Source organism: Choloepus didactylus, chromosome 22 (genome assembly GCF_015220235.1).
Source record: "Choloepus didactylus isolate mChoDid1 chromosome 22, mChoDid1.pri, whole genome shotgun sequence".
NCBI classification, from domain to species: domain Eukaryota; kingdom Metazoa; phylum Chordata; class Mammalia; order Pilosa; family Megalonychidae; genus Choloepus; species Choloepus didactylus.
Genome location: NC_051328.1, coordinates 23220035 through 23237570, shown reverse-complemented (window position 1 = coordinate 23237570; position 17536 = coordinate 23220035). Strand labels below are relative to the sequence as shown.

Here is a 17536-nt window from a genome sequence, read left to right as displayed (position 1 = left end):
GAACTTCTGAGTTTTCAAGAGAAAGGGCAAGTCCTCATTTCCAAGTGTTGGCAACTAACTCAAAATTATTTAGAACACTATACAAGCCAAACCCAATATATCTGTGGGTCAAGTCTGGCCCATGAGCCAACAGCTTACAGCCTTTGCCCTAGAGTTGGTTATATAGAAGCTGCCCAGGCTCTTCCTTCTTAGATGGAATTTTAATTGTCTAGGAAACATAGCCGTAACTTCTTTATGCAGTCTCCCAACCAACAAGCAGGACTCTTCTCATGTCTCAATTTCAAGACTAACTTAATTCACCTATCCTACCCAAGCCTCACCCTGGATTCTGTGCTGATCTTTGGTTTTTTGTTGTTGTTGTTGTTTTAAACTAATTACAACTGAATTGGTTTCTTCCAATTTATGTCTCTTGAGAGCAGACTGCTCCCACCACTACCCCTGCCCAAAGAGACACCATCCCAGCATGTTCCAGCTTTGTGGGAGGACCCATCAGCCTGATTCTACAACCTAAAGCCCAGTTGGTTAGGGTGGGACATGATTTTATGAACTGGCCCTCTAACACGAGTTCCTGTCCTCAGGTCTGGGATCTGGTACAGATGGCTTGCAGAAATTCAGATCCTTAGTAACCTAGGTAAAAGAACATACTGAATGAAGAAGCCATAAGATACCATGACTTCACATTTCTAAAAGGTCAGGCCTCTCCTCCAATCAAGAAATTGGGATGGGATTCCTAAGTACAAAAACAATGGCAAAAATCATAAAAGAAAAACAAAGGATTTGACAAATCAAAATAAAAAACTTATGTATTATATAAATTTCACCTCAATAAAAAGAGAAAAACCTTCTTGCTATCAAAAAGTATATAATGAGGTATCCTTTGACTTGGTTATTCTAAGAGTCCACCCTAAGGCCATTACGGGGCCAATGTACAGGTATTCTCAGACATCTATGATAGAAGCACTCATACAACCTTCTAGAAAGCAACTGGGCAACACATGGAGGGCCTTAAAATGGTTTATTTCCTAAGACACAGGGATTTCCCTCTATCCTAAGAAAACATTCAGAAACTCTGAAAATGATTTATGTACAAACAACCACATAGCACTATTATTTATAATAATATGTAGAATACTTACTATATGCCAGAGAGAGAGAAACACTATACATATACTGATTCATCTATTCCTCACAACAACCTTTTCAGATAGGTACTATCAATATTCTCAAGAACACCAAGGCAGCAGTTAACTAACTCCCCCAAAGTCAACAGCTAATAAATGAAGAAGCTGGGAATCAAAACCAGTCTGGCATCAGAGTCTATGATCTAACCACTATGCAACACTGCCTGAAATAGACTTGGGTGTTCCCAAAGCACGTCTAAGATTATTTGATGAAAGGGAACACTATTAAAGAAAAGAAGCAGGTTACAAACTACAGGAGTATGATCTTTTTAATATAATAGATATACACAGAAAAAACAATGGAAGGTATTTCACCCAAATAGTAACAATGTTTCTCTAGGAGGTAAAATCAAGTGATTCTAATTTTAATTTCCTTCATCTATTGTTCTACATTTTCAAATAGTCTATAGGTTAATGTATTACTTTTTTCTAATTTTGTCTTTGTTATGAAAACAATAAAAAGTTTTAAAAAGAGATAAAACTCAATCCATATAAGACTTTTTAAAAATGTCTTTTCATTCTTTTTCCATACACTTACATATTTTAACATGTTTTTAATTGTGTATTAATACATGTACTGCTTTTTAATTAAAAAAACATTACTTTTAAAAATGTTTTTGAAGAACAGTTCATGAAATGGGGAAAAATATAAATATAAATTATGATCCCAATTTTATAAAAGAAAGAAGTGAAGGCAATATCGAAGTATAAAAAGTGCTCAATTCTTGGTGGTACATTATGGGTGGTAAACTTTAGGTTAATTTAATTTTCTCTTAAGGAACATGTGTTACTTTTATAATCAGAAAACTACCTCCTTTTTTTAGAGAGCTCAGTCAGGCCACAGATCCCCTGGAAAACCTAGTCAGACAAATACCTGAGCACACACCTTTCCTCCTCCCCGGGTATGCTTCCCCCTCCCCACCCCAGGAGATAGGGAGGGGTTAAATTTAACATTGTCTTTAACAGATTCCTTCAAGTTAGGAGGCATGGTGTACTTTGCAATCCTTTATTGCTAACTCCACAGTACTCTTAGGCTATTTTTAACACTGTGGATGAACTACATATACTGCCAAAACTTTCACAAGCAGAGATACGGAAAGAACAGAGTCTAATTAAGTGCCTCTGGCAGCACAGTGCCTAGGAGCAAAATGAATTCTGGGGCCACTCCTCAGCTAAACTACTAGCTCTACAAGGCTGGGCAGATTCACAGCACTCTTGTGTCCCTTTCAGTGATTTCATACAAAATCCCTCCTATCCACCTCATAAGAGAAAAAGTAAAATAAAGAGGGATCCACTGGGATATCTCAGGTTCTGTTCTCAGAAACCAAAATATGGGACAGAAGCCACCCTCCTCTCACCAGCTGTAGGCACAGCTTGTTTACAAAGTCAGTGTAAAGAAATCCAAACACCAGAGGGAAAATGCCATATTGGTGTGCACCTGCTGTTAAGAACAAGCTGCAGAGAGTGGCAGTGGCAGGAAGGAGGGGTCTTGTGGGCCTGAAGGGTAATGTCTTGTCCGACACCTATTTCCTTACCAATGCTTTTAAACTGTTTTATGATGAGAAAGTGGGAAGCAAAAACAACTCTTTTTTTTTTTAATAGCAGCAGAAAAAAGGCCTCAGCTCTATTTTTTTTTTTTCTGGATTAAGTTACCTTACTGATGCTGACTCCAATCAAAATACCCGCCAAGACAAATATAAGACACCTACTTTTCCACAGATGGAGTCAGAACACAGGGGCAGCCAACAGTAGAAGGCATGTGGGTACCAAAATCCATGAACAGGTTCAACCTTCCCCCATCCCCATCTCTCAGGATCAAATGACTGGTGAAATTACTTCTCCAAAAGGCAAAATGCCCCCTCTCCCCATGCTGTTCAAATATAAGGTACCATTATTAGAGTAACCCCGCACCCCCACACACTCCCCAACTCAGCCCCCAAACTTACATACGCAAGCAGCAGCAAGGAGACGGCAGGCCAGGTATGGGGCATCACAGGTGGGAAAGGAGGGCTGAATGATGTAGTTGGCAAAGGTGATGGCGATGATGGCCTGACTGGTGGGCTCAACGATGAGTAGTGAGGCCCACAGGCGGATGAAGGCAATGAAGCCCCCAAAGGCCTCCAGAATATAGGCGTAGCTGGCTCCTGACTTGGTGATGGTGGTCCCCAGCTCCGCATAGCAAAGGGCACCCACAACGGAGAAGAGCCCGCCGATGGCCCACACCACCAGCGACAACCCATAAGAGGCAGTGTATACCAGCACACCTTTGGGTGAGACAAAGATCCCTGAGCCAATCATGTTGCCCACCACCAGGCTGACCCCATTCAGCAGGGAGATTTCCTTCTTCAGCTGCATAGTTTCCGAGGACCTTTGCTGAGGCATGCTGACATCTTCTTCCACACTAGGCCGGCTTGCCTCTGGGATGAGATGGTAGGTGGATGTGGGGTTCCCCAGCTCCCTGGCTTCCATGGTAAACAGTTCCTGCACACCTCTGTCTACTGTGTCCTGGCAAAGAATACATGCATGTTAGTCTAGGGCAGAAGCTGGTGAGGCTCTGGTTTAGACCTGCAAAGCAGGCAGATCTCCAGGACACCCCCACCCATTCCTGCTCACTTCCTCCTAGGGACAGCACGCCTTGCATACAGCCCTAAATGCAGGGGGCCTGTCTCAGTTCCCACCACAGGACCCAGGGAGATAGAGGTAGAGAGAACTCCATTGCTTTTAAGAAACACACCATGAGAACTCTGGCATGATATGATAGCAACTTCCAAGTTTTCCTGCTTGCCACCAGAGTGGGACTGACTTTAGGTTGGTCCATGTCATGGAGTCTCCTGAGGTGCAGGTTTTGTTCTGTTCTTACCAGCTTCAAACCCACAACCCTGCCTAGCAGAGAAGACTAAAGTCCCTGCACCTAGTACACAGCCCTCGCCAGCCTAAGAGACCTCTTGCTGTCCACACGCAGGTAATCTTGCCAATTCATCTCCACTCAAACATAAACAGGGACTTCTGCACTGTCCAGCCACATGTGGAGAGGTTTGCAGCTACTCCCAGGCCAGCAAAGAACATGGGAAGTTAGTGGGAAGGGCTAGGAAGATGCCAAGATAAGGGCATATCACCATCTCAGATACTAAACCAAGAAGAGGTGTGTCACTGTGTCCACTGTGCTGGTTTGGAGCTGTTATGTACCCCAGAAAAGACTATGTTATTTTATTCCATTCTTATGGGGGCTGACCTGTTATGGGTGGGAACTTTTGATTAGGTTGTTTCCATTCAGGATGGGTCTTAATCCCCTTGCTGGAGTCTTTAATGAGAGGATAAAAGATAGATAAAACTAAGAGAGTCCAGAGAAGCTAAGAGCAAAACACCCAGAGACATCTGGAGACAGCCAATGAAACCAGGACCAGGAGCAAAGGACCAGCAGACATTGCCATGTGCCTTTCCATGAGACAGAGGAAGCTTGGATATCAGCAGCCTTTCCTCAGAGAAGGTATCCTCTTGTTGATGCCTTAATCAGACATTTTCATGGACTGAGAACTGTAAATCTGTAACCTAACGAAACCCCACTGAAAAAGTCAACCCATTTCTGGTATATTGCATTCTGACAGCTTTAACAAACAGAAACAGTACACAATACCAGCTTTACTTCTTACATTGCTTCTCCACTCAACACCTTTCTTCTCCCAAAGTACCCAGAAAAGGAGGATTACATAACAAGAGGGAGCGAGGACATCCAGGAGACCCCTAATCTAGGGCTAATTTGCCTTTGGTTTATTTGCTTTCCTCCTTTGCATGCCCCTCACTACCATCTGAGGTGGCAAAAAGATTCTCCCAGAACAGGACTGAGGAGTTTTCCCACCCAATAAAAGCTATAAAGCTTCTCTGCTCCACAGATTTAGTGTTGAAAGGTATCCTATAGAGAGGTGGCACACACGTATGCCCCACCACCTTTGGATTACCATTGGGCCAGTCCAGAAACCTCTAGCAAGTTGGATTCCACATCAGTCTATACATGAAGGACCCAGAATCTGTCAGAGGAAGACAAGCACCTTCCTGACTCTGCACTTGGCACAGCTTTTTCCCTCCCTCAATTCCTGTGACAGCCCTGCCTCAAATCCCTCAATCCCACTTGCTTCTGACACAGGAGTCAGCCCTTTGAAGTCACAGGGATAACTTCCAGGGATAAGAATGGGATCAGTACATCATCTGCCTAGAAACCTCTCAACTACTCAACAAAGATGGGTGTACTGGAGCCTTGCCTCATGGAGTTCAGAGCAAGGGAACCACAACCACTCAAGAATGAGTAGTTCTCAGGGGAAACTCCAAACTCCACAGTCCCCACCCAAAGCTCCTATCTCATATGTCCCAGTCCCCATCTGGAGTTTGGACCTAAGCCCACATGGAAAAGCTCCTTTGGGGCACTCCCACTCCCAGGGGAATTAAGTCAGCCTACCTCTGCTTAAATGATGCTGGCTTTAAGGCAGAATCACTTTTTCTTCCACTCCTGGCACCAAGCCATCCAGGTATTCCTACGCAGGCATGTGGAAACATATTTGTTTTCAGTGTCTGGCAGGTGAGCCCAGGTATTCATGGGAACAAAGAGAAACCAGGAAAGAGCTGGGGAGGCTATATTCTAATGTAAGAATCAGGTGAGGAGAGACCTAGGTTGCCGTTTCCATTCAACTCAGCATAGAGACAAGCAGGGAATCTGACCCCATAACCACTCCACCCTCCCCCTATTCCATCAGACCCTAGTTGCTGGGAAAGGGAGCTGGGACTGTCAGGCATTCCTTTTGGACATGGACAGCCTGGCACTGGTATTTCTGATGTGTCTTTATCAACACTGTCTGATACACTGGTGAAACTAGTAGTGGCCTATTTGGGAAGAGGTATAGTCACAGCCCACAAGTCCCTTGCTACCTAGGATTCCAGAAGCTGAATGAGAGACAAGGTTCCTGTTAGAAAAGTTAAGAACGACACCAGCTTCAACAAAGGACAGGGGCAGAGTCACATACAACTAAGGGCAGTTGAGATTTGTTCTCTTTAATCAATAGCGAAACAGTTGCTATCAGGTGCCACTCCTTGGCCCCCTTGGCCTATCTCTTTGCTAAACATCCAAGTAAAGAATCATTATGTAACCCCAGCAGCTCCCAGGGAGCAAAGGGCTAAGCCCCACCCCAACAAGAATAAATCAGATAATCTACAAAGCTATAACTTTTCTTGCAGCCATCAGAGAACTAAGGTTACAGAGTGACCAACTAACTAAAATTTAAGGAAAGGCAGGTACCTTCAAGGAGAGATGCAAGCCCTGGATCATCAGTGACAGTCAGAGGAAGACAGGACCTCCATACAAGCAGGAAAGAAGAATTCAGTTACAATTTATATTGAATTTCTAAAGGCCAAGTGTGGGCCAGCAAGAACCATAGACACACTAATGCTGTTCTCCACAGACCTCAGTGCGTGCTCATGAGAAATACTAAGGCAAGTCAGAAGACCTGAGAAAGCCTCTCTCATCACTGCTGGCCTGAAAGAGGAAAGCAGTCACTGCTGTGGGGAAAAATATAAAGGCCCACCTCGTCCTTCCTCCTCTAAAGAACAAAAATCTTAAACCCCTGGGGAAAAGGTGGCAAATCCTGTCACTCTTAAGGCAGCTGGGGACAGGATGAATGAAAAAATCCCTCTATCCCTGGGGGAGGGGCTGGGAATCCTTCTGGTCAAAGGCCATTAGTGGTCCCCTACCTCAGAGAGAGGGCAGCATCACAGAGAAAGATTCCCCACTGAGACCCAGGAAGACAGGGCTTCCTAAGACTGCAGCTGAACTAGGATGGAAGGAAACTCCCCTGCTTCCCACCAAGTTAACAAGCACTGAATAACAAGCAACAGCAGTCTATGACTGAGACTGTGGTAGACTGTGCACTGAGGTGTAGGTGCACAAAGAAGACCTAAAGCTGAAGCCAGAGCATAAACATTGGGAAAAACCCTCCCTCCAGCAAGCCAACCCCAAGCACAAGGAAACACTACAGGACTTGAGGTCAAGGGGGTTCCTAAGGTAACCACAGCAACAACAAACCCCAAACCCAGCTCACATCCTGAATAATTGACTCAAACTCCCACACTAATAGCCTATCAAAAGAAAAGGCATACTCATTTTCCAGCATAAATACCGTTTACCTCAGTCTCCACTGTTCTATATACTATGCCTGGCAATGGATTAAAAATTACAAGAAGCACAAAAAAAACAAGAAAAACAACCCATTATCAAGAGACAAAGTAATCAAGAGAGCAAGACTTAGAGAATGAAGCAGATGTTGGAACTATCAGACAAGGAATTTAAAATAACTATGATCAATATATTAAAGGCTCTAATGGAAAAGGCAGACAACATGCAGGAACAATGTGGAATTTCAGAAAAGAGATGAAAGCCTTAAGAGTCAAAATGGAAAAAAGTGAAAAAAAATAAAAATAAAACAGCAGAACATGTAAGAGCTGCAGGCCATATCAAATGGACTAAGGCAAATATAAAAATTTATTTGGGAGCCTTTTTTTTTTAAATTGAGCTTTTCTCTCTATGCTATAGGTCTCCAGCCAGGTAATGGACTGGGAAAAGGGTCAAATGAGCAACTGAAGCTGTGGGCCTCAAACACATGAAATGGGCCTACAACAGAAGCTCTGGGCATGAATGCCAGTTACTCAAAATAAGACACTTTGAGGCACATTTTTAATTGCTCTAAAATAGAATTGAATGCCTAAAACAAAAATAATAGTAATGCATTGTGGACATATGTAAGAGTAAAATGTATGACAATGATAGCACAAAAGATAGGAGGAATTGGGAGTATACTGTTACAAGGTTCTTATATTACATGTGACATTATATATATATAACATTATTTAAACATAAATTGTGATTAAAAATGTACATTGTAAATCTAGGGCAACCATAAAAAATTAAAAGAGGTATCAAAAATAAACCAAAAGTGGAGATAAAACAGAATCATAAAAAATACTCAATCCTAAAGAAGGAAGAAAAAGAATAAAAATGGAACAAACAACAGATGCAACAAATAGAAAAAAAAAAAACTAGCAAGATGGTGGATTTTAATCCAACCATACCAATAAATTACATTAAATGTCAATGGTGTAAACATACCAGTTAAGAGAGAGAGACTGTCAGTTTGGATAAAAAAGCAAGACTAAATACACAGCCTGCAAGAAACTCATTTAAATATAAAGATTTAGATAAGTTACAAGTAAAAGGATGGAAAAAGATAAACCATGCAAATATTAATCAAAAGAAAGCTAGAGTAGCTATATAAACATCACATAAAATAGACTTCAGATAAGGAATATTACTAAGAAAAAAGAATGACAATACATAATGATAAAGAGCTCAATTGACAAGAAGGCATAATTCTAAATGTCTACTCAAACAGAGCTTCAAAACACTTGAAATGGAAACTGATAGATCCGAAAGGAGAAATAAGACAAATCCCTAATTGCAATAGGAGATCTTCAATACACTTCAATCATCTACAGAACAAGTAGGCATAAAATCAGCAAGGATATAGAAAAGCTGAAAGTCAAATGTCGCTGCATAGCTCCTGTCTAAGTAATTATGCGAATTCTGAGAAAAAAAAATTGGCACCAGCATTAGACATCTACAGGATTCGCCTCCATGCAGGAGATGGGGGGAGGTTGGGGACCGGGAGAGTCTTCCACCAGAGCATAAACACTGGTTTGGCTTCTCAGATTTCACAGCAGAATACCAGCCCTACCACCTACTCAGTTTCTGAGCACAGTTAGGAACTCTACCCCAGGGGCTGCCTTAGGCTTTTAGACCAATTCTAACTTTCTTAGTTGGAAAATTAATTTATTTATTTTAGTTACTAAACTCCCTGCTGCATACAGTCCCACCCATGGTCCAGACACATTGAACTACAGAGCCTGGAGTAGTTCAGGGTTTCCAGACCCATCAGGCATTGCATACCTTTACTCATGCCGAGCCCTCTGCCTCTGACACACTTCTATCTATTCCTCAACATCCTGGCTGCCATCTTTCTCTACCATCTCCTTAGGCCATGAAAGTTTCTAAAACATATATTTGCCTTTGCAGTTACCTCACTCTGTTGCATTTTCTTACCTTCAGTTTCTTCCAACTAGTTTTTTTGCTCCTTGTCTGTTTTAGATGCCTCACCAGTAGCATGTAGGACAAGACCTACCAGAGGGTCAGTGCTGAGCCTGGCATCATTGGATAAAAATGCATCAAAGTCAGAAAATGCCCTACTGAGAGTCTAACCTTGAACCACGTGCTCCCCAGAACAACAAACAAATGTTTAACTAAAGAGAAGTGATCATTTAGAGAAGCCAGTGTGAAACAGTGGTTCCCATCATTTTTGGTAACCAGTACTTGTTCAAGTAACAGCTGATGAAGGAGAAAAAAAATTAATGACAGAAAGCTTCTATGACTGGATCAAGATGGCAGAATGAGACTCTTCAGGGCGTCATCCCCTACAGAAGCTTTGAACAACCAGCAAGAACTAGCAGAAACATCTTTCTCAAAGCTCCAGAAAACAGTTAAAGGACTACAGTAACAGGGAAAGTACCAAATCAAGAAAAAAGCCACTTTAAAGGGGTAGGATCAGAGAGGATTGTGGGAAGATGGTGCAGCAGGAAGCTCCGGGAATCCGTCCATCCACCAGAACAACTATTAAACCAGCAGGAACTGTCTGAATCAACTATTCTGAAATCTGGAGTGCAGGAGAACATGGTACAGCATCCAGGAAAGAGGGGGAGGAAGAGGCTGGTCAATCAAGGTAAAAACCAGTAAACTGCTCTCCCTGCACAGTGGTTACCATTGCCTGCTCCCCACTCACAGCAGCCAGCAGTGGAGTCTGGTGCCTGGCATAGACCCCAGTGCACAAAGGCATGGACCCCAATTTCCAAAGGGGACATGGCTGATCACTAATCACTTCTGATTAGCTACTTCAGATCGCTGGAGACTCAGCTCTGAGAGTGGCCATTGTTCAAACCTGATCCAGACAAAGGTGGCAAGGGAGACTTAAAGACGATATGCATCCTCAGAGCTGCTGAGGACAGCTGAAGGGCTGCATTTGCTGATCAGATCAAGAAAGTACAGTTTTGAGCAGCTGTGGAAGAAACTCCTTATGCCATTCCTGGCCCTTCCCTCAGCCCCTCTCTGGAATTTTCCTTCCTGAGATTTTTCTGTTTCTTCAATTCAGCATTTCTGTTGTCCTTCTCCAGTCTCTACTGTCCTCCAGAGTTCTAAGCCAGTGGAGTTTGTCCTTTTATTCGCTAAATCTATGGGGCAACATATATGGCCAAGGGAACAAACTAAAACTTCAGAGGAGATTCAGAAGATGGAACAGCTAATCAAAGATGTCCAAACAAATCTAAATCAATTCAAGGAGATGAAGGAAAAGTGATAAAAGATATTAAGAAGACAATGCATCAGCATAAAGAAGAATTGAAAGTATAAAAAGAAACTTAACAAATTAAGGGGATAAAAGGCACAATAGTAGAGATTAAAAATACACTAGAGTCCTTAAAAACAAGCTTAGAAACCATGTACCCCAACCTACTTATCTTGTCTTCAGGGAATAATGGACAAAAGAAATTAAGTGACTTGACTGAAGCCACACACAGCTTCTTTATCTCTGAACCAAAATTATGACGTATGATTTCTGAGTCAATAGTCCCACATGACTCGAATCCAAGTGGTCCCTTTAACTTTCAGTGGAGTCGGTCAGAACTGTGACCCAAAGCAAGAGTTCTCCTACCATCAACCGTCCCGGCTGACTTCCCACTATCATTGATTTTAGATGGGTAATCCTGGACATTCATCAAAAAATAATTTGTTGGTCTCTGTATAAGATTTCTTCTTACATGGAAAATATCTTAGCTAAACTATCTTAGTTAATAACAATAATAATAATAATAGGCATAGCTAATGAAACAAACATGCTCACTTCATCAAACACATCACAAGTGAACATCTGGGAGCATGAGAACTTAAATTTTTTTCAAACTTTTTTAATTGAAGAATTTTGCTGTTTAAAGCAAAAGCATCTTCTGTTGTATCCATTTTAAAATTTAATATTAATAATACTATCTCATACTTTTGTGATGAGTTTTAAAATAATTAGTTTTTCTGGTTTGTATATATTATGTCCCCCAGAAAAAGCCATGTTCTTTGATGCAACCTTGTGGGGACAGACATATTAGTGGGGAGTAAGTTGGAACGTTTGGATTAGGTTGTTTCCATGGAAATGCGCCCCACCCAACCGTGGGTGATAACTCTGACTGGATAATTTCCATGGAGGTGTGGCCCCACCCATTCAGCATGGGCCTTGATTAGCTTACTGGAGGCACTATATAAGCTCAGACAGAAGGAGCAAGCTTGCTACAGCCAAAAGGGACACTTTGAAGAACGCACTGGAACTGAGAGAGGAGCTTCAGCTTACAGAGACATTTTGGAGATGGCCTTTGGAAGTAAACTTTTGCTCTAGAGAAGCTAAGACAGGACAAACACCCCAAGAGCAACTAAGAGTGACATTTTTGAGGAGCTGAAGCCTAGAGAGGAACATCCTGGGAGAAAGCCATTTTGAAAGCAGAACTCCAGAGCAGACATTGGCCACATGCCTTCCCAGCTAACAGAGGTTTTCCAGATGCCACTGGCCATCCTCCAGTGAAGGTACCCAATTATTGATACATTACCGTGGACACTTTATGGCCTTAAGAGGGTAACTGTGTAACCAAATAAACCCCCTTTTATAAAAGACAATCCTTTTCTGGTGTTTTGCATGCCGGCAGCATTAGCAAACTAGAACATCAGTTCAGGATATTTTCATCTTGTTACATAGTCAATATAAATAAATGGAACTTTAATGTTTATTCAGCATGAGTCAAATCACTGGCAAATTTTTCTCATTTCATCTGTTTCTAGTGTCATGTGTGGTGTTGCATTCTATATAAATTTACTAGTGAATAAATGTTTAGTAAACAAACAAACAAAAAAATACACTAGAAGCATACAGCAGCAGATTTGAATAAGCAGAAGAAAGAATCAGTTAGCTAGAAGACAGGACAATCTAAATCATACAGTCAGAAGAAAAGATATAGAAAGGAATAGAAAAAAATTGAGCAGTGTCTCAGGGATTTCAGTGATAGCTTATGTGTCATGGGTGTCCCAGAAGGAGAAGCAAAGGGAAACATGGGCAGAAAGAATATTTGAGGAAATAATGGCTGTGCTGGTTTGGATGTATTATGTCCCCTAAAATGCCATGTTCTTTAATGCAATCTTGTGGCGTCAATGTATTAGTGTTGATTAGGTTGGAAACTTTTGATTGCTTCCATGGAGCTGTGACTCAATCAACTGTGGGCAAGACCTTTGACTGGATAATTTCCATGGAGGTGTTACCCCACCCATTCAGGGTGGGTCTTAATTAAATCACTGGAGCCATATAAAAGAGCCAACAAACAGAAGGAACGCAGTGCCACAGCCAAGAGAGACATTTTGAAGACAGCCATTGAAAGATGACGCTGACATTTTGGAGAACACCATTTTGAAACACAACCTGGGAGCAAACAGCCGCCAGCCACATGCCTTCCCAACTAACAGAGGTTTTCCGGATGCCAATGGCCTCTCTCCAGTGAAGGGACCCTATTGTTGATGCCTTACCTTGGACACTTTGTGGCCTTAAGACTGTAACTTTGTAACCAAATAAACCCCCTTTATAAAAGCCAATCTATTTCTTGTATTTTGCATAATGGGAGCATTAGCAAACCGGAACAATAGCCCAAAACTTCCCAACTCTTACGAAAGACACAAATATACATATCCAAGAAGCTCAACACACTTCAAACAGAATAAATCCTATAGACCTACTCTGAGACACACACTGATCAGAATGTCAAATGCCAAAGATAAAGAGAGAATTCTGAGAGTGGCAAGAGGAAATGATTCATAACATACCAGGGATCCTCAATAAGACTGAGTACCAATTTCTCATCAGAAACCATTGAGGTGAGAAGGCAGTAGTGTGACATATTAAAGGTACTGAGAGAGAAAAAATGCCAACCAAAAATGCTTTCTTTGGCAAAACTGTCCTTCAAAAATGAGGGAGAGTTTAAAATAGTCTCAGAAAACAGACACTGAGAGAGTTTGTGAACAAGATAACTGTTATAAAAGAAATACTAAAGGGAGTTCTGCAGGTTGAAAGGAAAAGACAGGAGAGAGTGGCATGAACTAGTGTGATGAAATGAAGATAATCAGTAAAGGTAACCAAAAGGGTAAATGCAAAACCCAATAGTACTGTATCCTCAATAAACAACTCTACTCTTTAATTCACATAGGAATCAGAATGCAACTGAATAAACAAAGGCATATTTTCTGATAATGTTATGTGCAAAATGTAAAGTGGTAAGTGGGACAAAAACTAGATAAAAGAGAGAAAACAGAGGGATATGAGAGCAAAGAAAGTGTATACTACTGAAGCTAAGCTGGTATCTTTTTAAATTAGAGGTTACAGATGTAGGTTGTGTAATATAAACCCCAGAGTAACCACAAAAAAAGTATTTTAAAAATATACAGAAACAAATGAGAAGGGATCAGTCAGAAACATCACAAAAGATCAACTATACAGAAAAGAAGGTTACAATAAAGGAAAAGAGAGACAAACAAACAAAGATATGACATATAAAACCAAAGGACAAAATGGCTGAAGTAAGTACTGCCTTTACAGTAATAACACTAGACTTTAACGGATTAACTCCACTGTTAAAAGACAAACATTGGCAGAATGGATAAAAAATCATGATCCAACTATATGTTGCTTACAAGAGACGCACCTTAGACTAAAAGAAAGAAATAGGTTGAAAGTTAAAGGATGGAAAAAGATATTCCATGCAAATAATAACCAAAAAAGAGCTAGGGTAACTATACTAACATCAGATAAAATAGACTTTAAGTCAAAAGCTGTTATAAGAGACAAAGAAGGACACTATATATATTACTAAAAGGGCCAATTCACCAAGAACAAATAGCAACCATAAAAATTTATGTGCCTAACCATGGTGCCCCAAAATACATGAGGCAAACACTGGCAAAATGAGAGAAATAGACAGCTCTACAATAATAATTAGAGACTTCAATACACCACTCTCATCAATAGATAGACTATCTAGATGGAAGATCAATAAGAAAACCAAGAACTTGGATAATATGATAAATGAACTAGGCCTAACAGACATATATAGAACATTGTACCCCAAAACAGCAGAATATACATTCTTCTCAAGTACACATGGATCATTCTCCAGGATAGACCACATGTTGGGTCACAAAGCAAGTCTCAATACATTTAGAAAGATTTACATCATACAAAGCATCTTCTCTGATCATAATAGAATGAAGCTGGAAATCAGTAACAGGCGGAAAACTGGAAAATCCACAAATACATGGAAGTTAACTAACACTCTCCTAAACAATCAGTGGGTCAAAGAAAAAATTGCAAGGGAAATCAGTAAATATCTTGAGATGAACAAAAACAAAAACACAACATATAAAAACAGCAAAGGCAATGCTGAGAGGGAAATTTATAGCCTTAAATGCCTACATTACAAAGGAAGAAAGAGCTAAAATCAAAGACCTAACTGCACAGCTGGAGGAACTAGAAAAAGAGCAGCAATCCAACCCCAAAGCAAGCAGAAGGAAAGACATAAAGATTAGAGGAGAAATAAATGAAATTGAGAATTAAAAAACGATAGAATTAACAAAACCTAAAGTTGGTTCTTTGTAAAGATCATAAAATTGACAAATCCTTAGCTTGAATGACAAAGAACTAAAGAGAGAATATACAAATAAATAAAATCAGAAATGAGCAGGGGACATTACTACACAATAAAAGGTATCATAAGAGAATACTATGAACAACTGTAGACAAATTAGACAACCTAGATGAAATGGACAAATTCCTAGAAACATGAACAACCTACACTGACTCAACAAGAAACAGAAGACCTCAAGAGACCAATCACAAGCAAAGAAATGGAATCAATCATCAAAAACCTCCCAACAGACAAACAAAATGTAGTATATACATATGATGGAATATTATTCAGCTGTAAGAAGGAATGAAGTCCTGATGCATGCAACAATATGGATGAACCTTGAAGATATTATGTTGAGTGAAACAGTCAGACACAAAAGGACAAATATATGATCTCACTAATATGATCTAATTATACTAAGCAAACTCATAGAAAGCTAGAGGATAAAACCAGGACTGTATAATGTAGTAAACCCTGTTGTGAATAATGACTGTGCTTAATAGTACAAATGAAGAATAATATTTCATGAACTAGAACAAATGTACATCACTATTACAAGATATTAACAATAGGGTGGGTATATGGGAAAAATACACCTAATGCAAACTATGGACTATAGTTACTAATATTTTAATATTCTTTTCATTAGTTGTAACAAAGACACCGCAGCAATGCTAAGTGTCAATAATAAGGGAGTATTAAGGTATGGGGTTTTTCTTTTTGGAGTAATGAAAATGTTCTAAAATTGAACATTTTCTCTGTGAATAAACTGCAAGCCCTGGATTGTATGGTGTGTGAATATATCTCAATGAAGCTGCCTTAAAAAACAAAACAAACAAACAAAAAAACCTCCTAACAAAGAAAAGGCCAGGACCAGTTGGCTTCACAAGGGAAGTCTACCAAACATTTTAAGAAGATTTAACTCCAATTCTGCTCAAACTCTTCCAAAAAGTTAAAGAGCGAACACTACCTAATTCATTCTATGAGATTAACATGATCCTAATACCAAAGCCAGATAAAGATATTTCAAGAAAAGAAAATTACAGACCAATTTCTCTTATGAATATAGATGCAAAAATCCTCAACAAAATACTTGCAAATTAAATCCAACAGCACATCAAAAAAATTATATACCATGATTAAGTGGATTTTATCTCAGGTGTGCAATGGTAGTTCAACATAAGAAAATCAATTAATATAATAAATCACATCAACAAAACTAAGGGAAAAAAAACACATGATCATCTAAATTGACACAAAAAAGGAATCTGACAAAATTCAGCATCCTTTCTTGATAAAAACATTAAGAAAAACAGGAATAGAAGGAACTTTCCTTCAATATGATAAAGAACATATATGAAAACATTATACTCAATGGTGAAAGCTTTCCCTCAAAGATCTGGAGCAAGACAAGGATGCCACTATCACCACTGTCATTCAACACTATACTGGAAGTTTGAGCCAGAGCAATAAGTCAAGAAAAAGAAATAAAAGGCATCCAAATTGGAAAGGGAAATAAAACTTTCACTATTTGCAGATGACATGATCCTATATATATATATAAAGTCCCAAAAAATCTACAACAAAGCTACTAGAGCTAATAAACAAATTCAGCAAAGTGGCAGGGTACAAGAGCAACACGCAAAAATTGGTAGTGTTTCTATACACTAGTAATGAGCAAACTGAGGAGGAAATTTTTAAAAATTCCATTTACAATAGCAACAAAAGAATCATATACCTAGTAATAAATGTAACCAAGGATGTTAAGGACTGGTACACAGAAAACTACAAAATTTAGCTAAAAGAAGTCAAAGAAGACCTAAATAAATGGAAGGACATTCAGTGTTCATGGATTGAAAGACTAAATACTGTTAAGATGTCAATCCTACCAAAATGATTTATAGATTCAAAATGATCCCAATCAAAATTCAAACAGCCTACTTTCCAGAAAAGGAAAAGCCAATCATCAGATTTATTTGGAAGGATAAGGGGCCCTGAATAGCCAAAAACATCTTGAAAAAGAATAACAAAGTTGGAGGAGTCACACTTCCTGACTTTAAAGCATATTACAAAGCAACAGTGGTCAAAACAGCATGGTACTGGCACAAGGATAGATATATCAATGGAATCGAATTGAGAATTCATAAATAGACCCTCACACCTGTGGCCAACTGATTTTTGACAAGGCTTCCAAGTTCACTCAATTGGGAAAGAATAGTCTCTTCAACAAATTATGTTGGGAGAACTGGATATCCATACGTAAAAGAATGAAAGAGGACCCTTATCTCATACCGTATATAAAAATTAACTCAAAATGGATCAAAGACCTAAATATAAGAGTCAGGCTATAAAACTCCTAGAAGAAAATGTAGGGAAGCATCTTCAGGATCTTGCATTAGGCAATGGTTTCTTAGACTTTAAACCTGAAGCACAGGCAATGAAAGAAAAAATAGATAAATGGGACCTCCTCAAAACTAAAAACTTTTGTGTATCAAAGGACTCTGTCACAA

The 17536-nt window shown here is 39.8% G+C and overlaps 1 protein-coding gene across 6 annotated transcripts in view; it reads right to left on the bottom strand.

Annotated features, from left to right (window-relative positions):
- The window catches only part of SLC7A6 (solute carrier family 7 member 6), a 62424-nt gene that overhangs the window by 24031 nt on the left and 20857 nt on the right, over positions 1-17536 (bottom strand). For 4 of the 6 annotated variants that reach the window (XR_005213873.1, XR_005213874.1, XM_037816351.1 and 1 more), the window contains 2 exons: positions 5632-5707; positions 3128-3686 (listed from right to left, as the gene is read on the bottom strand). Coding sequence is in view for 4 of the 6 variants with exons in the window: in XM_037816351.1 (XP_037672279.1) it covers positions 3128-3650 (523 nt within the window). In the remaining 2 variants the exon portion in view is untranslated. The remainder of the gene's footprint in view (positions 1-3127; positions 3687-5631; positions 5708-17536) is intronic. The other 2 variants (XM_037816353.1, XM_037816352.1) reach the window with 1 other exon arrangement.